Source organism: Serinus canaria, chromosome 2 (assembly GCF_022539315.1).
Source record: "Serinus canaria isolate serCan28SL12 chromosome 2, serCan2020, whole genome shotgun sequence".
In the NCBI taxonomy this organism is placed as follows: domain Eukaryota; kingdom Metazoa; phylum Chordata; class Aves; order Passeriformes; family Fringillidae; genus Serinus; species Serinus canaria.
The window spans coordinates 44637102-44662524 of NC_066315.1; the positions used below are offsets into that span (position 1 = coordinate 44637102).

The 25423-nt window shown below is 40.9% G+C and overlaps 2 protein-coding genes across 2 annotated transcripts in view; one reads left to right on the plus strand and one right to left on the minus strand.

Moving 5' to 3' along the window:
• Nucleotides 1-18463, plus strand: part of MYRIP (myosin VIIA and Rab interacting protein) — a 207946-nt gene extending 189483 nt beyond the window's left edge. The window contains exons 13-18 of the mRNA XM_030234365.2: nucleotides 8222-8416; nucleotides 12152-12313; nucleotides 13960-14064; nucleotides 14161-14221; nucleotides 15001-15119; nucleotides 15775-18463. Coding sequence (XP_030090225.1) covers nucleotides 8222-8416; nucleotides 12152-12313; nucleotides 13960-14064; nucleotides 14161-14221; nucleotides 15001-15119; nucleotides 15775-15807 — 675 coding nt within the window. The 3' untranslated portion in view covers nucleotides 15808-18463. The remainder of the gene's footprint in view (nucleotides 1-8221; nucleotides 8417-12151; nucleotides 12314-13959; nucleotides 14065-14160; nucleotides 14222-15000; nucleotides 15120-15774) is intronic.
• A 1420-nt stretch (nucleotides 18464-19883) lies between these two features.
• LOC103812992 (prolactin-releasing peptide) lies at nucleotides 19884-25041 on the minus strand. The gene is made up of 3 exons (XM_009086200.4): nucleotides 24950-25041; nucleotides 21970-22138; nucleotides 19884-20415 (listed from the first exon to the last, which is right to left on the minus strand). The coding sequence occupies exons 2-3, from the start codon at nucleotides 22115-22117 to the stop codon at nucleotides 20237-20239; spliced, it is 327 nt and encodes a 108-aa protein (XP_009084448.1). The 5' UTR covers nucleotides 22118-22138; nucleotides 24950-25041; the 3' UTR covers nucleotides 19884-20236.
• Nucleotides 25042-25423: the final 382 nt, after the last annotated feature.

The window sequence follows — 25423 nt, forward strand, 5'->3', positions numbered from 1 at the left end:
AGAAGAATAGCCAGTAGCTGTGCATGTGGGTGCATGTTCCTGCAGAAGAGAGAGCCAGCTCCCTGGTGTGTATGCTGGTGGCTGTGCTCAGGGCTAGCCTTGGAGGGGGTGGCCAGGGCTCAATAAGGGAGGTCAGGCAAACGTGGGGCTTACTGGGTACGGTCACTGGAGTGGCCTCTGCTCATAGCCTTGATGGAGCTGGGGAATGTCATTGGACATGCACATGCCAGTGAATCCCTCCTGTGTAGCACAGACCTGTTGAAGCATCATGGCCGGGATGTCTGGGATGCTGACACAGCAGTGCTGGAATACCAAGAGTGAGCCTGTGTCTCCTGGTGGCTGGGCGTCTTTAGGCATTTGTGCTGGTGGAGGCACTGTCCTCACAGAAGATGGTGTCATCGTTTTTGTGATCATTATCTTGCAACTGCCTGAATTCCTGGGTACTTTGGCTGGTTTGTTTGTTCAGGAAGAGCTTTATAGAAAACTGTCCAGCTTCATGTGCCTAAAAGCTTTACAAGTCTCTGAGTAAAAGTTTCTAAAGGAGAACCACGTGGACCACTTTGGCCGGAAAGCACAACACATAATACAGTAGGTTACTACAATGCTGCTATTACGGTAGTGCTGAACAGTGCAGTACAATGATATCTTCCTGGGTTAACAGCTTGGAAGGTATTTGTGTGTCTGTTGTTTCACATTTTTGTGTGCTAGATGCTCAGAATAATTCTTGTGTTTTCATGGATCAGTGCTTTTCAGATTATGTTAGTTATCAGGGCAGTCTCCCAAAGTCCAGGATTGAAAACTGAATGTGTGCAGCATTGTAAAAAGTGAACTTTAAGGTATCTGAACTGCAGATCATCTATGCACAGGATTTTGAATGACAGCAGAGAAAAAAATATTGGTTAGGGAAGGTAAAATGCAGTATGAGACAATAATCTTCACATTGGGCTAATGGATCCAAAGTTTTAAGTTCTCAGTTTAACAAAGTGGTCACGTATATGTTCAGCTTTAAACTGAGGTTTAAGTGGTTTTCTAGACAAAATTCCTATTCAAGGTGTTTATCCTTTATATTTGCTATTATTAATCAGTTTTTAGTATGAAATATCAAGCTGATCCTAAGTTTATTTTGTCAAAATCTGAGTCTTCCATTTCAGGCATTGAGACCATAAACATTTATTTTTTAAAGTTTTCAAAGTGAGCAGTTTGTATACCTCCAATTCTGACACTTTCTGGGCTCAGTACAGTTGTGTAAATATGGATGTAGACAGACCATCTGAGATATCTTAGAGTGTTCCACAGGGCCTTAAGCTGCTAGTCCAGAAGAAATGTGAATCTCCCAGGTCCATGTCATATCAGACAGTGTTATTTCAAAATCCTTGCACACTTCAAGCTGTTTTAAATTGCACTTTGTCTACCTGTGTTTAAGCAACTGATTCAAAGCCCTGTTGGATCTACTGGTGAAGGGCAGAAGAGGTGACATTTCAGCTGCCTTCACATGGGGAATGCAGTATCTTTGTAAACAGCTTTTTTCTCATAGTCTCAGTTTTGACACCTGTGTGCATGCACACCCAAGCCAGGTCTTGCAGTGTGCATGCAAGGGGAATCTCCTTCAGTTCTCTCCTTGCCAAAGATTTATCTACTTAGGGAGAAAATGTCCAAGCCATTCTACAGATACAGTTACAGAAAATCAGTGAACATTAGTGGAAGGTGCTGGAACAAAATGGTGGGAAAAGATATTATTTTTTACTACTATTTAGTCTTCTTTTGTAAGGTGCCCCAAGACTGGGAAGTGAAAACTGAGCTCTTTCAGATCTAGCTGGAAGAGTTTCAAGGAAATACTGCTCCTCAGCTGGAAGATACTTCTGTCACAGCACAGCCAGCAGGACAGCTGTGGTTTTGTCATTATTTCAAGGCAAAACCAGTCAGTTCAGTTTAAACAGGCCAAAGGAAATTAGGGAGATAACTGTAAGCCTGCTGGCTGGTCACTGGAGACTTGTACTATGAAGGATTTTACTTGTTTGGGACAGTGAGGCTAGGAGAGGGATAGCAGCAAAGAGTAGGAAGTGACTTGGCACAAGGCATCTTGCTTAACTTAGCCCAGGTGTTTCTCACATGGGCATATGACTGCGGCTTAAGGGAGATACAGACTCTTTGGGAACTACTGTCCAAAGTGCTACCGTGTACACTCCAGAAGTGAAGATAGCTGGCTGTTCTTCTTCTTAAGACTGCTGAAAAAGTGTTTTTCCATTCCTAGTGACACTTTTTGTGATGGTAGAAATAGTATTTTCCCTCTGATTCCTTTTATAAACAATTGTGTGTGCTTTGCAATTTCTGTCTCAATGAAGTCTGTTAGTCTAAATCTCACAAATAAGATTAAATTAGGCATTGCTTTATTTTTAATATTTTAGTAATAAATGTAAAATTGAAATTTTATGCTATTTTAATCTTGGTAGTTTCTTTATCCTTGCTGTTTATCCTAAACTTCCCTCTAAGTCTGAACCTATATAGTTGTTAACCTCTGTAGCTGTTAATATAACTTTTCTGCCTTTTTATCTAACTGCTTTCCCACTGTCTAGGAAAAACAAAAGGCTTTTGATCTTCATTTAAAGCTGCAGTTTTTATCCACTGTATTGCAGCAGGTGAGACAGCTTTGTTTTGTTTGTGTCTTCTTACATCTCTTATGTAGTAAGAGATGCATTAACGTGATATTGAGGGTTTCCACATTTGCCAATAAACATTCTCAAACTCAAAACGTTTTCCTGGAAATATCAGGCCTGAAAAATCATACCTTTTGGCCACAATCAATAATCATTGCAGAAAATTATTTTATAATCACAGTTAACATGTGGAGCAGACTGGCTCCCTTGTTTGGCCTTGTGATGAAAATTTGGTTTTGTCAGTAAAGAACAACAAAGACAAAGATAAGGTGTATGAACTTGCTATTCTCATGTACTCACCTATATTAAGAAATTTTGAAGGAAGTTTTACTAACCATAGTGGTCTTCAAAAATCTTTCTAAGCTCTCAATTTAAAAAATAACCAAAACCCTTAATTCATTGTAGTTTGTACAGTAAGTAGATATTTTCTCATTTTGCTGCTAGTGACTGTTGTTTATCATTCTTCTAGGCAGAAAGAGGCTTTTATATTCTGTGCTATTTAAATCTCAGCTTATGAGGATCACATATTAAAAAATATTTTCGTTATAGTCCCTGAGCAAATACATGCTTATCTTATATTTTAGAATACCTGCTATTTTTAGTATGTCATACATCATTCTCTCAGTTATAAAATAAGAATCACTTTTTTTGTGTAAGAAATTGATGCTAAATTTAGCAAGACACTTGTCTCATTTTTTTCTTTTTTCCTTGCTCTTAATTTTATCCTATGAGTTTTAATCATCTTTTAATTATCTTGATTTTATTTAGTAAAAATATCAATGGTAACATTAAAGAAAAAGTGTTTTTCCAGTTGTGTAATGTCATCAGTATGTGTCCATTGTATATCAGAATCCTGTGTGGATTTTAAGATGGAAATATTTTCATTTCCAACTTAGCCTATAATATTTCACCTCTTGGAAAATCACTTCCATTCTCATGATTATAGGCAACTTGTCTCTAGAAATAAGGCATTAAATATTAATAAGCATAACATTTGTAACTATATTAGGACAGCGGATTGAATTAGTAAAATGTAATATTCAGCATTACCTACCACAGTCAAAAAGAGAGGCTTTATTTCTCTGTGTAATTCTTCAGAGACTATCAGTAGAATAATAGCTCTCAGCCTGTAAGATAATAAGCCTGTAAGATAATGCCCATAAATGAAGATATTTATGATAAAGGTCAAGGCAGGAAGTCTTAAACTTGAAGAGAAGAGTAATTCCTAGATATCACAGATTATCATGGTATACTTGTCTGCCATCAAACAGCCAGGCAAAATTTAGCCTTTTTTTTTCCCCACAGTTTTCATGATAATGAGTGGTTAGGGCTCACTTTTGGGCCAAAGATCTTTTGAAGGTCAGCGTTGATGACTGCCACAGATAGTTGGGCATTGATGGCTCTTTTTTTCCCACACTGTGACTTGTGTCCCAGATTTTGCTGGCCTGTGAAGGACTTTCATTGGGCTTTTCAGGGCCTTCTCAAAACTCTCAATGAACATTGACCTTCTCATTGAACTCCCAAAGGGTTGGGAGATGAGGGAAACAGGTTTGAGGCTTGATTTGTTTTCACCCAGCTTGGATTCAGTCAGGTTACTCTGAAAGGATGAGTTAATCAGTGGCAAAGTAAAACTTATCTTCCCCGCAGCTCCCCTTAACTCCCTATAAATCTCTATAAAAAGAGGGATATTGACTGTGACTCAGTGCATGATATAACGCCTTGACACTGGAGCTAAAAATGATTGCACCACAAGTCATCAAGGATGTGGTCAATACTGCCAGGACTGCTAGTGATGGAAAGGTGTTCTTGCTCTACTTCTTGATCTAGCTTTTGAGGTCAGTGTTCTCTGTTCAAATGCAGGTCACCCTTTTGCATGGTCTTTAAAAGAGCCTAATGATGACATCATAGTGGCAGGAGAAAAGGAAACAATGGCTGAGTACAATGGGCAGAACAAAACAGTGCTAGTGATAGTGAACTGAACTATTTTAAGAAAATCAAAAATAAAAGCCATAATGTTCATGCAAAGGAAAAGATGTGAAAATGTCACAGGCTGCTGAGATGTGTACAAACACTTAAAGCTCACCTGCTCTTAGCAGTTTGGGTAGTTAATATTGGTTCAGTTTTATCATCCTGTTTTCCTTCTGTTACTTGTGCGAGAATGCAAATGCTGGTCTATAAAGCACTTTCCAGTGTAGCATGCTTGAGTTAAACAACACAGGAAATACTGTCAGCATCCACAGGGAAAGGAAAGAGAGACAACAGAAGGAAAGGGAAGTGGCTAACAGACAGCAAGACCACTTTATCTTTAGACCACTGAAAGTTAATCTTCTTAAAAAGGGATACTTTCCATCTGACAAAGAGAAATTACAGTAAAGAATTTTTACAATAGATTTGTTCTATTCAGTGCAAACATGTATGTATGCTTGCATACACACACATTTTTAGCATTTCATTGGTTTTAAGACTCAACCACAAAGAACTCAGAGAAATCAAAAATGTTCTTTTGACTGTGTTCTTAACATTTGCTGACCATGGATATTAGTTATCATAAAAAAGATAAATGCATGTTTTCCTCATTCCATTAGATGGCTTAGTCTCAAATTCAGTAAAAAAAAAAAAGATTCTCATAACTAGTGGAAACATTCATACTTGGCCTGCTGCATGGATTTGATTTGGGAGTGGTGGTGTTAATTGAGAAGTAGGGTAGCACAGTTGAAGTCCGAATGCATCCCAGAGTTTTGAGAAGAATGGTTGCACTTAGCTTTCTGTGCTGGATATTTGTACCAGAGATTGCTTTCTACATCAACCACATCCATATTAGTTCTCCAGCTTGCTTGACAAGACAACATTCTGTGTCATGGCATGACATCTGTCCATGTGAGTCACTTAGAGGTGTAAGCAATGACCTTTCCTGCAAAGGCAAGATAAATCAGACCACCAAGAGGTGTTTGGAGCAATTTGAAATCCACCTACCAGGATGATCTTGATGTGTGTGTGTCTGTGAATTTCAGGTGATTTTTATATGGTGTTGTAAATGCTGAGTTTGACATGGGTGGTCAGAGGAGGGAGAGGTTTGTGAAGTACTAAAACCCTGCAACACATTTTATTTTTTTTATTATTGTTTTTTAAATTTATTTTGGGTTTTCCCATTACACATGTTGAATAATTATATCTAGAGTACCTTACTGTATTTGCAAACCAATCATTTTGGTGCATGACCTTCTTCTAACAGCTTTTGAAAATTGCTCAAAAGGAGGGTAAAACATATGGAAAATGATTAACTGAGTATCCAGCTTTTTACAAATCACATTTCTGCACTTATGGAGGATTAGAGTGGACATAATGAAGCATTTCTTCACTGTGAGGTTGCTCAGACATTGGCTTCCTAGAGAGGTTGTCAGTGCCCAACCCTGTCAGCCCTGAACTGGTCAGGTAGCTGGACTAGGTGGTCATTTATCATCTTCTAAATGAAAAGATATTCTATTCTAGTCTAGTCTAGTCTAGTCTACTCTATTCTGTTCTTCCCTGTTGAACTTCTTTTTCCCTATCCATTACCTATTAAGAAGCTAGGGTATTTTTCACTCAAAATCTTGATTTCACAAAGGTATCTATCACAGACAACTTTACCTGGAAAAGAGAAAAAATATTTTATAGGAATTGGTCTGTGAAAAATGCCAATATGGATTATCATATTGTGGTATAAAAATAACTTTTTCTAATTTAATTTAATTTAATCTTTTTTTGAAAGTCATCATTAACTACAAAGGATAATAAAAGATATAAGAAATAATGAACACTAAAGTGAGGCTACAGTTCTTGAAATGGAGAACATACATCAGTGAATATGATGAAGAATATATAAAGTCTGGCCTTCATCCTTTTTTGTTCACTATTCACAGAGTATAAAAACTAGGTACTTGTAGAAGTAAATAATAAAAGAAAGTAGCATTGATTTTTCTCTTCTTTTCTATAAAATTATTGATCTTATTTTAACCTAATTGGCACTTGTGAAAATAAATGGAGAAAAAACAGTAGGCTTTTCATGGAGTTCAAGTATTTGTTCCCAGTAAGAGAGTCCCAGGCCTGTGTGGGGCTGTGTTGGCTGTCCTAACAAGCTAAAGATCGAGTGCTGTAGCATACTGTATTTGCTTTCTTCTTCTTCTCTTTAATCTCTCATTCTAATTATTTCTTGTAATTCAGATGAGTAATAGTGCTAAAGATGCCTTAATGTATTGATATACAACAATTGAGCATGGACTGCTAAAAATGTAGCTTTTCAGTAGAAGTCTTACCTAACATAAAAACGGACAGCTGATTAAAGGACAAAAATAATGAAAGTAGGTTTCCAATTTAACTCATCAGAAATTGTGGGAATAATTGGATATTATTCCCACAATTTATAGGAGAAATAATTATTTCTCCTATATCCTGCCTATAGACGTTTTTAATGAGTTATACTCTCCAGTACCATAGAATTTACTGTACAGAATCCAAAGACTGTCCATTTCCTCAGTAGTGATCTGCAGATACTTTGTTTGTGAGAAAATTTAAAGACAGGTGAGCCCCTAATTCACATGCATAAGTATTTGCAGCTTTGAGGCATGAATTAAATTTTGGTTTAAGTTTTTCCACACTTTCTTTTAGGCAAAGCAACGGTAAAGGTATTGCACATATATTTGGTGACAGTATTTTTATTGTCTTCAACAAGCTTTGGCTCAGTCTCCAAGCTGTATGGTTTGGATTTTGAGCTTGGTGCTTGAAGGTACATCTGGTGAAATTTACTTCCTTCATCAGAGGAAGGTCTTGAAGCTTAAAGCTATGTGAGAATTATAAGAAGCAGGACAGTTAATTACAAATTACAAGTAAGGAACACTGATAAAAAGGTTTTCAATTGTTTAAAACAATCTATAAAACTGCATGCTTTTCCTTGGTATCTGATATAATTTATTCCATAATTAAAAATAGGTAAATTGAAATTTAAAAAAATAAAAGGATACAAGTGTTTGCACACTTATAGCTCAATCTTTGTTTATTTGGGATGATCATTTAGTTCATAGTAAGCATTTTAGTAAAATGCTATCCTTACAAGGCTGCTGCAGATTGCTTTTCCATGTTTGCATCCACAATGAAAGGGCTCTTGTGGATACAGACATAGATGATTGCATATCTCTTTGCCAGTATCCAGAAAGGAAAACTGTGTTTTAAACAAGTTTAAAACACTTTTGCAAAACCAGCTTTATGTAGCTCACATAGAGTTTAAAGCTGGATGTTATGTGTTCCCTTGGGATAAGATTTGGACCATCCCTCCAGTAGAATTCTGTTTTAGAAGAATTGCATGTGTTTGTTATTTTGCATGCTGTAGCAGTGTGGGTATGTGAGAAAGGGAAGGGGGAAAAGGCAAAAAATTCCAATTCCATTACATGGTTCTTGTGTCTGTTTGCAGCAGAGAGCCATGGATATGGTTTTAGCCTGGCTAAAGCTGTGGCTAGAAGAAGGTGATTTACATCTTACCCCTCTATGCTAATTTAATGCTGTTGTTTTCTCTGTCTGTTCTTGTAACAAAATAGAAGTACTCTGCTGTCTCTCTCTGCAACATATCTACAGAAGTCCTGAAAGTCATCAATGCCACTGAAGAACTGATTGCAGAATCCACTGATCCCTGCGACTTCCCAGACGACATCCAGGACAGAGGGAGAGGAGCCCTCCCGCTGGGCACAGATCCTGTCAGACTCGATGAGCAGCTCACCACACTGGAAGAAAATGTAAGAAGATGAATCAGTATGTGAAAGAGTCACATGTGTGAGTGAGTGCACCTGTTTGTGTGCACCATCTGGAAAGGGAAAGCACATGGGGCAGCATCCATGGATGTTCAAAATTATTTTGGGGTTTTTAAACAAATACACAAATAGAAAAAAAAAATCATGTTTTAACAGTGCTTAACTGTGTCAGTGGGGGGTTTTTCATATGTACTTTAAATATAGAGGGGAGGAGGAATTGGATGCTTTGGGGTTTTGAAGCTCCATCTCAAAAGCTCATTTATGCCCTCCACTATGCCACACCTGGCTGAAACGACACATCTCCCAGTCTCAGCACCACCTCATCACTCCAAGGACAGGTGGAAAAAGCATGTCCCCAGTCACACAGAGAGGTGGAGAAGCTTTTCCTCCCCCTACATCTCCAGCACACTGCGCTGAGCACCCAGGAAGCTGGAGCTGCCTCCTGCATTGTTAGAAAGAGCAGGTTGGAGAATCTGATTTAAACAAATATTTTTTGGCAACATCCAAATCATCCATCCTTTCTCATGAATATCTGCAGGGGAAAGTACAATGCTGAATCATAGAAGGAAGTCACTACTCATTGGAAATTTTTCTGAATCTGAATAATGGAGTTGGTACACTTTTAAATTTCTCTTCTTCCCACATTTAAGTGCTCTTTCCCTTCATTAGGAGCTCTTAAAGATCTCATAGGAATTTGCACTGTCCCATTATATCATCCTGATCAATTCAAGAAAACAAATCCTGGTTTTCTTTAGCCCCAGAAAATTTTCAGACAGAATCTCCTCTTGAAGGATAAAATCAGTTTCCTCCACAGAAACACATTTCCACAGCAGCCCCAGGCTAAGAATTGGGTGGAAAACACTCTGTGGCACTAAAAGCCAGTCCTGGCACTGGACTCTCTCTCATGAAATAGTAAAGTATCCTAAAGGTCCAAACACCACAGCATTCATCTGGTAGGGGAGTGAAAATAGAATAAAAATCGAAGTGCATGCTGGACCACATCTTCAGAAGATCTAAGAAATTCTGCAGGACAAAGAGCAATTTGGGGAAATCTGCTCCCACGTTTTTTTTTTTCTGTGGAGAACTGTGTTGTAAACTATCTGAGGTGCATGGGTTTTTTTCCCAATTGCACTTTGATAATCCCTCCCAGCAATGTGGAACTTTGGCATCTGTGGTGCTGTGGCCTCTAACCATTCATTTGGGCCAAGCATTTCTCACTGAGCAGACACTGGACACAGAGGCAGAGCATTTCTTGCTTTGGCTTTGCCCTTGCTGCAGCATCTCTGGTTTAGATTCTCCTAGTTCTCTGCAGAATTCACAAGCTATGCATCACAGCCTTGCTGTGTCGCCACAGAACATCTTTCTCTGTCCCACACAGGACATGAAGTAGATGGCAAAAACTTCACAGTTTGAAGATTTCACCACTACACTCCATGGCAAAGAGCCTTTAGAAATGCAGGAAACCAAAACTTCTCCCATTGCAGCTGGGGCCATATCTGCATGAGCCACATCCTCTTTGCAGCAACAACTGCAAGGGAATCTGGGTGTTTATAAACACTTTGTTCATTTTTGCTCTCACCAGCCTTTTGAGGACTGTGCATGCAACAGTGTGAAGAATGTAGGGCCATCTGTACCAGCAAAAGGTTGGGGTTTTGTGGAAGTTGCACATACCTAAATGACAGTAAAATAAGTCTCCATAATCTAAATATGAATGTATGAATAAGGGCATCATTTAGGGAAGACCTGCAAGGACACCGTTGCTGTTTGTAAGTGTAACCATTGTCCAGGTAAAGGGAACATTCTTTAGAAAAATATTTTCTTTAGCTCCAGCTGGAAATTTGTTCATGAACATTTCACAGATGTAGGGGCTGATTGAGTTACAGGAACACTGATGACCTTTCTTTCCCACATTTTTCTATCAGTCTAATTTTCTTTAGATTTTCTTCCCCCTCTTGAAAATGACACCTTACTGTGTAGAGCTTTTTGCCACAGGACTTAAAATGCATATTTTCTTTAACTTTCTAAAGATGCTGCTGTTCAAAATGTTCTATTTCTTCTTTCTTTAAGCTTTTAGATGTGACAGGGAAATCTAAAAAAATCTTCTTTTAGTCTGAACTGGCTGCAGTATGTCATACTTAAAAGATGTATCATTTAAATGAACAGTAAGAATAATTAAACCCCACAAAAACATAAACATTTTTATTTAAATCATCACATTAACTTTATGGACCACCTGTGTCCCCAGGTACTTCAGCAAAAATTTTACATCATATCACTTATTTCTTTTAGGTAAGTTTTTCAAAGATTTCATGCTTGCAGTGAGTAAGTGTTCTTACAAGATGCAGTTTGTACTGATGTAGTGGTTTTGTTTCTTACCAAAGTCACATGCATGAAAAAAACCTATCTACAACTGACACAAAGAAAAAGGAAAACAATTTCAAGCAATTAAGAAACAATAATGAAATAGAAAAGGAATAAAAAGTAAACAAATTTCAATCTGGTCATTCTCCACCATTTTGATCCATAAAGTCACAGCATTGCCATAAATTATTTGAATATATCTTATGTCAGAGGACTGAATGATCCAGGAATTGTGGCAGATATAATTACTGGAGTAGAAGATGTATGAAATGAAGATATTGGCTCAAGGATCTCCTTCAGATCCTATTTGCTTGCCCTTTGTACCCTGAAGTCAGCCACAGCCATGTTTAATTCATGCTAGGTTTGTAACAACCTGGTCTTTACTACTCTTGCAATGGGGGAAATCAGAATATGTATTTCATTACCACTGTGCTGTTACCAGCCTCATGAAGACAAGTCTCTTGGCTAAGGAGTAAATGGGCCAAAAGTGCAGCATTTTCATGTGGTTCTGCACAATTTTAAGCACAGATCTCAAAAGCTAGTGCTTGAAAATTACCCTCTTCTATAAACCAGTGACCTCCATGTACCTTAGGGGGTTTGTGAAATAAAAGAAACAATAAAACACAGTGGATCACTAATTACTGCTCTGAAGGGCTGAATGGGAAATGAAACCTTTTGCTGTAGTTATAGATACCAGAGGTGGGCCAGAATAGTAAATTTTTCATTTTTAGGGAAGAACTCTGAATTATAAAGTCAGTAATTCTCTCTTATGTGGCCCAAATAAGCCTGTTGATCCTCCACAGATTCACTCAAAGGCCCAGGAGGTGGGAAGGTTTTGCCCGCTGTCTGTTTGGGTAAGAGCAGGATGGGATGGAAAATCATTATACATATAAACACATTTACTCCATAGAAAGCTAATAACTATTTGCTGCTGAACAGTTATTCATGCAGTTTTTACTGCCAGAAGGCATCAAGGGGGTTAAAGAAACACAGCTTTATATGAGGTGTGATCTCTTCACTTCCCTTTGTAGACTTAGGGTGTAATGCGATTGAATGTCGATAATAAAAAAGCAAACTTTTCAACTTTTTTCTTCACTAATCAATCTGGAACAAATCTGGTTTGGAACACCATTGTAGCACCTATGAAATCTGTAATGCAGCCACCTCATTCATCCCTTCTCTTTGTGGATGTGTGTTTTTGAGATTATTTCCCCATGACTTTCCTCTGTCAGGTAAATCTCCCTGTGGTGGGCTAGCAAGCAGGGAAGCTTGCAGGCATGATGGAAAATGCAGTCTTCTCAAGCCTGCATGCCCACAAACCAGGAATCACTGACACCTGTCCCCACCTTGGCCCTGCAGGTGTACCTGACAGCCAGCACAGTGTATGGGCTGGAGGGGCAGCTGACCAACCTGGAAGATGCCGCACGCAAGATCAGCAGTGTTACTGAGGAATCTGAGCTGGCCGATCTGGAGGATCAGGTGGCCACAGCAGCTGCCCAGGTTCATCATGCAGAGCTTCAGGTGAGGACAGCAGCTCCTCTCCATCTGCAGGTTTCACACTGCCTTGCCTAACACCCACCTCAGCGTACACACTTTGAATATTCTTTTGTACTGCCGTAGTCTGGTGATCCAAGGATGCTGGCTGCATCACAAGCTGAGCAGAGCATAACTGAGCTGTGTAACTCAGCCCAGACAGATGGACTGTATCTCTTTGTTTCTTCCCTCAGCTTGGTTTGGACTTGGCACTGCAGTGCCTCTTACTGCAGTACTAATGCCAGACTGCTCCTTGCTGCCAGGCAGCTCCCCTGGTGCGCTCTGTGTCGTTTGCATGGCCCCGGTCAGACAGCAAATAGAGTCTGAGGCAGTTTGTCTAATCAGCAACTTGTCAAGCACTTTCCAAAAGATGCCACTATTGGCAGCTTTCTACCAGCAAAGGCCAGCAGCAGTCACAGGCTGAGCCAAGGACAGAGCCTAAGGCTTGCATGCCAGCCATGGGATTTAGGTGCTAAGCAGCACACATCCCAGCCAAAGGCAAGAACTCTTGTGATCTAGCACCACTCTAGCAGGCTCCAGAAAGGCTGGGGCTCAGAACACATTACAGTCTGGTGCTAAAAGCTGAACAAGATAATGCTGCCAGACCTCAAAGGGCTGACACTGCTTGCAGCTCACTACCCAGAAAGATGTACCCAAGCACTCTGTACCCAGCAAGATGCCCTGACCTGACTCTGTCAGGGTTTAATGAGAAGTACCCGGTTATTTTACTCAATGGAAGCATGCTCAAGGACTGAGCAAAGATCTGAGAGCCTGACATGTCTCTGATGTCAGAAGTGCATTGCTGTACTGCTTGGCAAATTGGCAGTGGTATTTTGTTGGCTTTGGTCATTATTTTAGATTAAATCTGATAATGGGGATGAGAGGCCTAAGCTATGAAAGGAGCCAATGGAATATCTTTTGCAGAGTGAAGCCAACTGTGGCTTCAGGTGTCATTGTGAATCAGCTTTTGGGTTATATGTCTGACTTTTCTGACTCTTCTTTCTCTTTTGTCAATACTTGTCTTCACTACTCTCAATATCAGACTACTTTTCCCTGGCAATTTGTTTTCCATTCAGTCTTTTTATATAGTGTATGCCTGCATTTATGCATGCTTGTGTTTAATATGTATTTACATTGGAACTATAAATATTTAAGATCAAATGTTTAGATTTTGTGACAGAGAATGTACTTTGCACATGTATGAAATTAATTATGAGTTAGGAAATGTTTCCTACAAAGTCATTGTTTGAATGTAGCCCTTTAAAAAGGCAGCTTGAATGAATTTGGGATTATGCAGCTAAAGGTAACCGGGAGATAGCAGATACAGGTTTTCTCTCTTCCTTTCTTTTATTCCTCAAAAGGAGTAAAATGCCTCTTCCTTGGAGTCACAAGGTAGGTTGGATTGTTCTTTTACTCCATCTTTAATAACAAATTAAGCCCCTTTTAATGTCAGGACTAAAGAATGCAGGAAAGTGTCAGAATTGCTGAAGAAGTTAGCCATCCGTTTATATTTTCTTATTAAAGAGGATTTTACTGGGGGAGGGTTATATTTCCGTAGTGGCATCCACAGTAATTTTAAAACTTCTTTTCCCCCCTCCCCATCTGTCTGTCTCTCTCTTTTATTTTCTTTGAAGATTTCAGATATTGAGAGCAGAATATCAGCTCTCACTGTTGCAGGCTTGAATGTGGCTCCCTGTGTTCGCCTGACAAGGAAACGGGATCAAAAGCAAACAAACCAGGTGCCAGAACATTATGTAGTATTCAAAAAATACATTGGGGAAATCTTGCCTCTTTCTCTATAAAGGAATTGAGTAATGCATGTCTGTTGTTTACAGATGCACACAATAGACACATCAAGACAGCAGAGGAGAAAACTTCCAGCTCCACCAATAAAAGGTGCGCTAAAGTGTTCTGTCAATGAGAGGGACTCTCTTTGTAAGATTCAATATACAGCTCTTGAATGTACAGGTCAGCAACGTAGGCAAAAGTTTAAGTTATGAAATGAACAGAGAAAGCCTAATAGAGTGTCCCATCCTCCTCATTTTCCATGTACTTGCATTATATAAAATACCCTTTGTCACATTTAAAAGCATCACCAGTGAAAGTTGTGACAGTGACAGGTAAACAAGAGCAGAGGCAGAAGGCTGGAAAAAACAAATGAGGAATGCTGAATACTTGTCCTGCAAGAGGGGTGCTGCTGCTGCAGCATGCCTGGGCACCACACAGTGTGGCTGCCACCCTCCACAACCCACCACTTCCTTAAAGTCTGTATTTGCTGATTTCAGTCTGTATGAAATGGCTCAGCAATATTCCTGGTATGTCAGAGAATGGCTGTGAAATGTCTTTATAAAATCAAGTGAGTTTTTTCTTTCATGATTTTTGTGGATTTTGGTTGGGTTTTTTTTTAACTCTGCGGTGCATTAGCTCTGAAAATTCTAGGGTTTTGTTCACTGCACTATTCTTTTGTAATTCTACTGATTGACATGGGCTCAAACTTTATCTGGAGTACCTCAGCCTGCTGTTTTTAATTTAAATTAAATCCAACTTTTCTCATACATCTTAGGGGAAGTTTTATCTCTCTAGAAGCTGCGACTCTTCAGAAGTATTTTTATATCTGCTTCAATCTCTTATCTTCAATCTCTTATGAGAAATCTCCCCTTTTGTATTTTTCCCAGGTGAAAAAATAGATGGCTCTCCAGTTACCACTGTCAGAACGTTTAACAGAAACTTCATGCTTCAAGGATCTCTAACACAAAGAACTAAAGAAAGGAAAAGCACTGCCAAGGACTTAATGGTAAACAAATGTTTTTAAAACTCTGTTAACATCAGTCAAATAGAGAGATAGCAGTATCTGTGTAGGCAGCTGTATTTCAGTATCTTCAGAAATTTTCTGTTGATAGTTTGAGGGAAAAAATCTTGAACAAATATGACCAGTGTGCTGGAAGATGTCTGGCTATATACTGTAGAATAGCAGCTCCTGAATGTCAGCTTGTGGTAATGTAGCCTGGCTGCCAGGTCTCCAGGAACGTGATACCCATATTTTTAAAAGAATAAATAAATTAGTTATGCCCTGCATTTCAGACTTCTGAACCAGACCCTCACAGAACCAGCTGTGCATTGTAACTTGGCAGGGGAGAGTCACCTTGAATTTCACTAATTGCTGAGAAATGTTCAAAGGTTATCTAAGTGGAATTTAAGGGGTAGACAGGTTACACGTTGGCTCTGCAGGGCTTGAACAAAGAGGCTTCACTCAGGACACCCAGGACAGCTGTCAGTCATTTCTTCTACAGCAGCCATAGAGGGATAAGGGAGAAAGCTGACTGTCCCAAAGGAGTCTGCCACTGGACACGTGGGAAATGCATGGGAAAGTGAAGAGCACCTGCGTTCTTCAGCAGGTTTGTTTAGTTCTTCACTCATGTTTTTTTCTTTCCTGTCCCTCTCTGTTCTAGGAACCTGCTATAGGATCTGCTGTGATGTACTAAACTTACTCTTCCCTACTGCCAATAACACACTGCCTAAGGCTGTACACTAGAGTGCCTTTTCTTAACAGCCATTGTGTATGTCCAGCTGAAAATGGACCCTCAAGAACCCACAGAGCCTCAGTTATAGGGCTTCATTCGGATACCTCACTGAGAAAGCTGTCCAAGTCTTCAGCATTGTGGTCCGCTACAGGAAACTCTGCCTTAAAGTTCTCAGAGGACTCTAGACAGGATGCTGTGTTTCAAAAGCAAGGCTCCACATTTTAAGATGCACTTTTTTTCCCTATCGATTGTACTAAAGTATGTAGTCTTTAAACTGCAGTATGTTTTTGTACACTCAATCAGTCATAATTATAGGCCAATCAATCTGCCAAAGCAGACTTGTGATCCATATTTGCTGGCCTCTTACTATCCATTTGGGCATCTGTCTTGTCGAGCAATAAGAACAACTCTGTGCAGTGTGTGCTGCTTTTCAGCTGCGTGGAGGGAGAGGAGAATTTGTGTGCCTCACTCTGCTCCCAGGGAGTCAGTGGAAGTTGGGAGGGTTGGTAGGAGGAGGAAGACTTCTCTGTTCTCTGAGAGTACATCTCGCAGATTGTATGTTCCAGCTGCAGAGCTAGGGATATTGCTCTAGGCAGCAGAGCTGTCATGCTGAGCCAGGAACTGGTGGCCACACATGTGGACCAGCTGTCTGCTGAGTTGGGATCCCAGTGTCTGGAAACACCTGAACACTGTTTAAGAAACCAACAGCTTCATGTCTTGTTCTTGGCAGCATTGTCCTCTTGGTGGTGGCCAACCATGCTGTAGTTCAGAATAAATTGTGTACAAACCTTTAAGATTGGAAAAAAGAGGTGAAAGTGTTGGGGATGAGATCTCTGCTGACTGGTGTTTGTGGGGTGGCTGCAGCTTGCAAGAGATTGCTTTCTGATGTTCACTGGTGTTTCTGAGGAGGAGGCAAATGTAGCCCAGACATCAGTTCCTGTACTAGTCTGCAGCCACCAGAGAGTAGCTGGGGCCTTTTGCTGGTGCCACAGAGACTCCACTATTACTGGACCACTCTGAATTGGATTGTGAATAGTAATATTCTTTCTTTCATTTCTTGAGACCCTTAACAGGTGAGTCAAACTAGAACACCCTTTCGCAGATGCCCAAGAGGGAGGATGCCGCTTACAGGGTGTCCATCTCCCCCTTTTGTGGGAGAACATTGCCAGTTTGTGGGTTTTTTGCTCTGAAGAATACACAGAAGGTAGTCAGAGGAGGTGATAAGCCAGTGAATCCCTTACCTTCCACACCAGTTGCAGAGCAGGTACCCAAGTGCAGATGAGGTTGATGTGAAATGTGCTGTGAAGCAAAGCATGGGCTGGCAAGTTTGCCTCAGCATTAAGGAGTGGTGAGCTCTCCCAAGAGCTGTGGGAAGGAGGAGAGTTCCTTCATTCCCTCGGCTCCCAGTGAACACCCAGGAGCAGAGCGCTACATGTTACCTGCCATGCAGCAGGAAAGCAGCTCTGGGACACCAAGCCATGAAATGTCTGTGGCTGGGCAAATAGCAGCAAAACTGGACAAATTCCTGACTAGGCTGGATTTCGGGGGGTGAGTGGGGAAGACAAGGAATGGCTGGATGGGTTGATTGGAAAGACAGTGCCAGTTGCAAATCTGCCATCCACATTTGACATCTAGCTTGTCAGTACTCTGGTGTCCAGCTGCATGTAAGGAACCCTTGGAATAAATACAACCATCTTCCCACTTACAATACATAAGTGTGACTCCATTCCTTCAAGGAATTTTCATCTGCCCAAGATCTGACCCAATGTCTTCATTCTGGGTGAAATTAGGCCTTCTTTTACTCTCACACAATACTAGTTCTCTGAAATTGGTTTGCACCGATGTGAGGGAAGAATTTGGCCCACTCTGTTTAATATATAAATATATATATAAAACAAATAGATTTTATTTATATATGCAATCCAGTAAAGGAAATTAAACAGAGTAGGATTTTTTTGTTTTTCAGTCTCCTCCTCCATTGACTGTTCTTGTGTGTGTATACAATACATTCCCAGGTTCTGGTTTATGCAGGTATGCGTGTTATGAAATGTCATTAATGGTGGTTGGTCTGCATATTCGTCTAATAAATAATAACTAATATTGTGTATGTAATATCAATACAGAAATGACTAATTTTAATAGAATAACTCTCTGGCTTTTGTTCTGTTAGTGTGATTTAAACAAGCCAACAAAGTTTGGAGTAGGTTGTTTTCCTTAAGAGGCATGAAAAGCAACTATTATCGTGTTACAATGTTAAAATATTCAGTCTTCTTTGACAGACAAATGTGTACTGTGTAGGCATTGCAAAAAAAAAAAACCTTAAAAAAAAAATTCCACCTGCTCTGAGCATTTGAATTTTTACAAATGTTTATCGTGCCAAATACGTGCAAAGATATAATTTACTGTTTTAAAAAAAAATCATAAAAGCATATGTTATAGCACACAAAGAATTATTTTGTCATCAGGTGATTTCAATCTTTAGTGTTAATATTTATATTTAGATTAATTTTTATAAATGAAAATATTTTAATGGGTAAAATGAAGACTATATGACCTATTTGATTAAGTCTGAGTGAATATTAAGCTTGCCTTGTTGTTGTTATCTGCATACTCACCAAGAATTACTGTCAAGAGAAATTACAAAAGAGTAAAAGCAATTTATGAAAAGAATGCCTTTTCAACGACTTGATTCATAAAGAAAACCAAAAATTTCTTCTCTGTTGTTTGGATTTATGTGCACTTTGGCCTGGAAGTGTGCAGAACCCACAGCCACACACGTGACACCGTCACAGCTGGGACACAGGCATCTCCACAGGTTTGCTGAGAGCAAGGGCACACACTCAGTTCACACCTCCTCCTCCTCCTCCTCCTCCAGGGCTGGGGTGGGAGGAATCCTGATAGGAACATTTGCTGGTGAGTCTTCTCCAAACCATCGAGTCTGTTGGCTGAAATACCATCCCAAGCACAGTTTCTCAGGCAGAAACTCTTGATCTCTCTCTGGGATTGCTGCAAAAACTGAGCAAGAACCCTGCTGATAATCTTGGTCTCGCACTTCCAAAGTTCCTTGCAATGAATGTGGATCAAAATATTTGTCATCATATCTTCTCCACCGTGAAAGCATTCAGTCAAATTAGTGTGTTTTAAGTAACACTATGGGTCAGCAGCTTTGTTGTATTATAAACAGAATAAATTTCATTATTATAATAAAAACCCATCCTTTCCTGACAGGCCATTTGCAAAAAGAGAAAGAAGGGTTAAAATGTCTGCAATAGTTAATTCAGCCATTATTCAGTTTTAGTAGTAATTCTCACAAAGCACAACTAGAAGGGGAAGTCCATTCAACTTTATCCTTTGTAGAATAATTCATGGCCTGGATGTAACCATCAGTTATTACCTAAATTGTAAACTATCTTTTTTGGATATGAGCCATAGATAAAACTGTATTATTCCTACTGATAGTTATTAATCAAGATGAAACCCATTGTAACACTTCTTATAAAAGTAATATAACAAAGTTGTATTAACATGAGTAAATAGGGGTATTGAGCTGCATCTCCAACCTTATTGATGTGGACTAATGGAATAGATAGTACATGGCTTGTGATCCTCAAAGAGTGACTTCAGCTGACTCAGACAATGTACTTGGAAATAATGACATTGTTTTAAAGGGAATCAGCTCATTCAGGCCCTTGCTCCTTTTGGATTATGGTTTATGATTATATGCCAAAGGCACAAAACTACTCCAAGGAGTTCATTTAGCCAATTTTTTTTTTCTTCAGCAGGGAGAAAATAGTTATCTTCAATAGGTGCTCCTCTTTGTTCATTAATATATCTCTCCATCAGTACAGGAAGAATTGTGGAGAGCCAGTGGGTACTTCAGGGAGACATTCTTAAGAGTGGATATTAACAATCTCTATAAAAGCTACACACAGAGAACCAGCATTTCATGCCATTAATGCAGGTACATTAAAAATTGGTAAGAGCCTTTTTTCTTTCTTCCAACCATTGCTTTTTATTTTTATATATCAACAGCCATTGACTTTGAAATGTGACAGGAAGGTTTCATGATACATTTAACACTGCAGAGTTTAAATCCCAGCCCAAAAGCTGTGTGGGTTTTGGATAAACCTAGCAGTGAACAGGATCAGGAGATTGCTGGGGATGCACAATGAAGAAACATTTTTATAAGCAGTGGTGGCACTCAGTGCTGGTGTCCATGCATTGTCTTTTACCTGCGCCCTGAACATGTTTCTTTTTGAAGGTATTTGCACAAGGAGCAGAAAGAAGAGCAGCGTGGGATTGCTAGGCAAAGCAGAACTGTAGGTCTGAGGTGCAGGGGAGGACACAATTCAAAGAACAGAGGTTGGGTCACCACCTTGGGGAACAGAGATCACCAGTCACTGTCCTCTGTGTCCAATGATTTTTGCTCCCACAAAGCATTCAAGATGAAATCCAGGTGTCTGCTCACAGGGCTCAGGCTGCCATGGCTGCTTCTCAGCTGCCTCTTCCCAAAGCGACCGATGGGGCGAACACCACGGCCCACATACCAAAAAGGGTCGATCTCAGGACCTGGAATTCAAAGCATTCCGTGAGGATGTACTACTGCACTCGGAGGCAGTGTTTTCTGACCATCTTGAGGATGTTAGCTTACTTGGAGCCCAGGAAAAAAAAGAAGGGAAAGGCCACAGCCAGACACAAAGCTTACTGGTACCTTTGAGAGTTGCTTTCCATGTGTAGAGCCCAAAGGAAGAAGATTCCATTGCAAAATTAATTTTATCCATCTGGGCTGGGCTGCAACCTGCATTTCTAACATGAGCCAAAGGGCCCATACCGATTTTCTGCAGTAGGTACCAGGTACACTAGTTCTACAGGCTAACAAATCCACTGGATTGCAGAGGGGGTTCCTACATGAGAGGTAAACATGAAAAATTAATTCTTGTTCACTTAGGAAGTTGTTTTCATGGATCACTGTTTTTTTTCTTTTAAAGCTCTGACACATGACTGATTTTTGTCTAGTCTAGTACAGTTTTGGGGCAGGTCTGCAAAGTTTTATAGTTCTATTAAAAGATTATATTAAAAAGAGTATTTAAAAAGTATTAAAGACTGTATGTTAAAAGTTATAGCAGCAGGGAAATTCTAAAACACACTGGAGATTATGCCACCATAAGGAAATCCCAAATCATTGACAACTATCAGGAATAGGAATAAATTACAATTTAAGTGCATTATATATCATCCCCCTCACATGAAAGTCTCAGTCAATGCAGGAAGAATTTCTCCTGCACATTTTGATGCTTGAATAGAGGAAAAAAAATCACCTTGCCTTTAAATTTCTCTGTATATACATCTTTTAAGTCTTTCAGCTGTCTTAACAGCCTTTCTACTCAACAAAATCCAAGAAATTTTCACCTGTGTACCTAAAGCCTGAGGTTCCCAACATCTTAATTCTCTTTAATGGGGAGTGGTGTGGCACTGAGCCCACACAAGTTACTCTTCACAGCCCCTCTCTCCCATTCCACCTTCCATCATCAGCCTATACTTCTTGGGGGAAGAGGAGATTTCTTGATTTTCTCAAAGATCTTTTGGGTTTTGTGCTTGTTTAAGCTTCAGATACATGGTATCATCCCTGACCTGGATAATCTCAGTTCTTCTCAGCATCTCTGAATGGAGATACTTCAACCACTTGTATTTGAACTTTCAGAAAATTCACAGTCCCAGACAATTGAAGATGTCTGTAAAGTGAACTTAAGCTTCTGGGCTATTACTTTCTTTTTATACATAGAAGTAGTTGTGTAGGTCTACAGAACACAGCTGAAAATTTGGTGCTTAAATATTTGATGTATACTACTTTACATTTTCTTGTCTGTCCTTTGTACATTAGTGTCTTCTCTGATATTTATCAAAAATAACACTATTTGCCTTGGCTAATTAAGGGCTGTGAGAAGAACAGGAGGTTTTGTATATGCACTGACAAGTGCAAATGAAGCACAGGGCCTCACACCAAGGTGACACCACGGAAACACCTGCGCAATTTACTGTTGAACTTTGCCTGACAGCCCAGCCCTGATCCCTCAGTGCAGCACAGACTGTGGGGTCACCGTGTCAGGTGAGACTCATACTTACTTCTGTTGTCTATCTGGTGTTTAAATGGTCTGCTCTGTCCCGAGGCAAAGCTGAGCGACACCAAGAGCATCAGGACATAGACAGTGACTAGCTTTAAATGGTTGGATGACCACTGGGCACGTGGTGTCCAGGAGATTGGATGCCACATGATGGAGCACTGGTGGGAAGGCTGTAAGGAGAAGAGTGGACATAGGGAACACATATGAGTTAAGGCTCTCAAGGTGAAGGAATGTGTCAACTTTACCAGTATGTTTCCATCCATCAGAGCCATTTCATTGCTCTAAGTTTTGGGGAACAGTCATGCTGGAAATGTACTGGGCATTTCTGTTTGAAGGCAAAGGCTATGAAATGGGCCATCTACTGAGGTAAGAAGTGGAGAGTTTTTCTCTCCAGCAGTGAAAGCCTTCACAGGGTACTCAAGTCCCAGCCCTGAGTTCACTGCTGATTCTGTATGGCTCTCTGTATGACCACAGGCATTGGCCACCAAAGTGTGTTTTAGCCACTACCACCAGCATCTTTTCCTTGCTTGTAAATTGTGTCTAACATTTGTTTTCTACATACTCTTTTTACAACTAAGTGCATTTCAGTATGAATGGCAGTGCTCCTCCTGTGCCATTACACCCTTTTTTGCCAGCATGCAAAATTACAATTTCCAGTTACAGTTTCCACTGGTAGATGTCCCCATCCTGTAAATGCACCCAGAAGCAACAGAATGAGAAATCCCTCCTAGCTTCCATAGGATGGGCTGAGCAGAACAGAAGGTGGTGAGCTGGGAAAGATGCATCCAGGAAGGGGAGGGAGCCAGGCTCTGGTTACCACTGTCTCTTGCATTTTGTATAAGCTTCCTCATGCAGCTCTCCCAGCTGTCACACCAGGACAGTCTGTCCTGTGACATGCAAGGTCTGCCTCTGCATTTGACATCCTGGAGCCTCTGCCTATAGAGCAGGAGCCTATTTGCTTAAGCATTGTGTAAGTGATATAGATACACAGGCACAGAGGCTGTAGGAAAACCTCTCAGCTGTGCCTACACAGCAACTTCTCTTTGTGTATAGGTGGAATTTTTCCCCAGTTGCTGCCAAAATTTTAGCCTACTTTCAATGAGGAAGAGCATGAATGAAAATCTTTGATGCAAGATGCTCCCAAACACACCAAACAGGCAACACAGCAAAAACATGAAGCTGGTTGTGTCTTTCACTAAAATGCAGTCAAAAGCTCCTTCACCCCTAATATTCAGTGAAGGTTTCTCAAGGCCTTTTTCCCACACTGACAGTGGCTTACCAGGTAGCTTGGAGGAAAGTGATTTTAACTCATGATTTCAGAATAGCAAATTAACTTTTTCTGACTTTAATATACCATAACAATCTCATGACAATCAGGACTAAATTGTCTTAGCATGTAGAATTCACCCACATGGGGTGAATTTTGCCTTCAGTTTCAGCTGGGGTACCTCTCCTGTTGCTCAATTTTTGGCAAAACCTTAGGTTTTGAGTGAGACAAAAATAAGGTGTTTTGAGGCATCTCTGTGGTGTGTTTACAGGGCTGCTGACAGGTTTTCCCAGTTACTTGCTCCCTGGTTTTGTGTCTTGGGTTTTTTTGGGAACCAAGGTAGAGAAAGAAGAGCTTGCCTTAAGCTCATCATTGATGAAAGAAAAATACAGGGAAAAGCTTTTAGCACGCACTTTTTCCTAAGCACTGCTGTGCTTCAGTCCCCACCAGCTGGTCCTGTGCCACTGCAGCCACTTTCTCCAGCACTGATATATATTGAACTTTTTGTTCATACCCTTCTCCTGGCTACTGTTTCTGTGAAGCAAATCATTCCCACTGCTCCCACACGCCACCCTAAATAATCAGGGCACTCAGCATCTCTAATCCTCCCCAATTTTTCCTACTCTTACTTGTCCCTCCTCTGTTTATCCGGGAAGAATCAGAGGCTGAGGTAACTGCCACAAACTTGACCCTGAGCATTCCTAACACCCATCTCCATCTTGTCACTAAGCAAAAAGCCTGGTTGCCTATACACAGGCTTTTGAAGAGTTGTGTGGCTGAGATAGTCTGTGATCTCCTCAGGTCCAGACCTGCAGCTTTCTTCCAAAAGGAAAATTGAAAAAGAACATGACCTCACACAGTCAAGCTGTGTGCCTCCATTTTCAACTATTAAATAATCCTAAAAATTTTAAAACTCACTAGTTGCAACCAAACTTGGCACAATTAAAAGTTTCAGGAATAATTTTGCTCCTGAAGCTCAGTGAAATTCAGTGCCACAGTCATTTGATCAACTTGCCACTTCTGCTTGGTGCCCAAGCTGGGTCTTTAAACTTTGGCTGAGCAACATCTGTGACAGAAGTCTGGCAACTTTTATCGACATCAGAGGGTAAAATTAAAGCTACAAACGAAGCTACGGTGAAGCAGCAGTATCACAGCTTGCCATGGGTCTGCTTCACAAGGAGTCGGAGATCAGCCTAGCTCTCCCTCTGGGCACATGGGGTTCTTATCATACCAAACTCAAGCTCTGCTGCAGATCCATCAGGTATACCCCTACCACGGCTGTCCTCGGAAGACAAGATGCCATTAACTCTTTACACCCTAAAGCAGCATCTTGCTTGAGGTCAGCGGCTGCGTACACCCCCTCCGATGCATATGTGGAAATCTTTCCCGTTGGAAGCAGCGCTGGAAGCACCCCGAGGGATCAGACCCCGGGTGAGCGCAGGCCCGGGAGCAGGCTGGTTTCAGGCCGGGAGGCGCAGGGCTGTGCTGCGGAGTCCCGCCCGCGCTCTCCCTGCAGGGCACAGCGCTGCCCGCGGGGTCAGCCACCCTGCTCGGTACGGGCCGCTCCGCTAACAAAAACTGGGCAAAAGTTACTGAGCACAGGGCACAGCTGTGTATGTTAACCTAGGTAAGCTAAAGCCCAAAAGGGAAAAAAAGGAAATTCGGCAAAAAAGAGCTTGGACAAGCACTGAAGCAGTCAGGGGAAGGGACTCACCTGTGTGTACCGAAGCTGCTTCTCAGGTAGTCGCTGCTCCAAGCAGAAGCAGGGCAGCTGATGGGGGCATGTGCCTTTTATACTGGAGGGAAGTGGACTTGAAGCAGGGAGGGGGAGTCAAGAGGTGGGCCAGCAGGACGTCAGCAGTACCGGCGAGCAAGATTTAAATTTTCAAAAGGAGGGGTAGGGAAACGGAGGCTCTAATAAAAAGCCATTGAACGGGGTAGGGAGCAGGGTTTGAGGGCGGCGCCAGGGGATTTTGGGGGGTGGGGGCTTGGCAGGATAGATGACTGAGCCCCCAGGTCCACCAGGAAGACAGCAAAGGGAAGGGGGCTGCTGCCATGTCCCTACTGGGGGGGGGGAGGGGGGGAGGTGGGGAGGGCATAGACAGAGGGGAGCAGCTATATCTGCAAAGGAGAGCCAAGCTCTCTGTGCCACCCAGCCGAGATGCTCTGTCTGAAGAGCATGTCTGCA

Excerpts from the sequence above, each read along its gene's own strand:
- LOC103812992 (XM_009086200.4), bottom strand. The coding sequence starts at position 22,117 with ATGTGGCATCCAATCTCCTGGACACCACGTGCCCAGTGGTCATCCAAC. Across the intron at positions 20,416-21,969 it reads ACACCAGATAGACAACAGAA|GTCCTGAGATCGACCCTTTT; the intron begins GTAAGTATGAGT and ends TTTGAATTCCAG.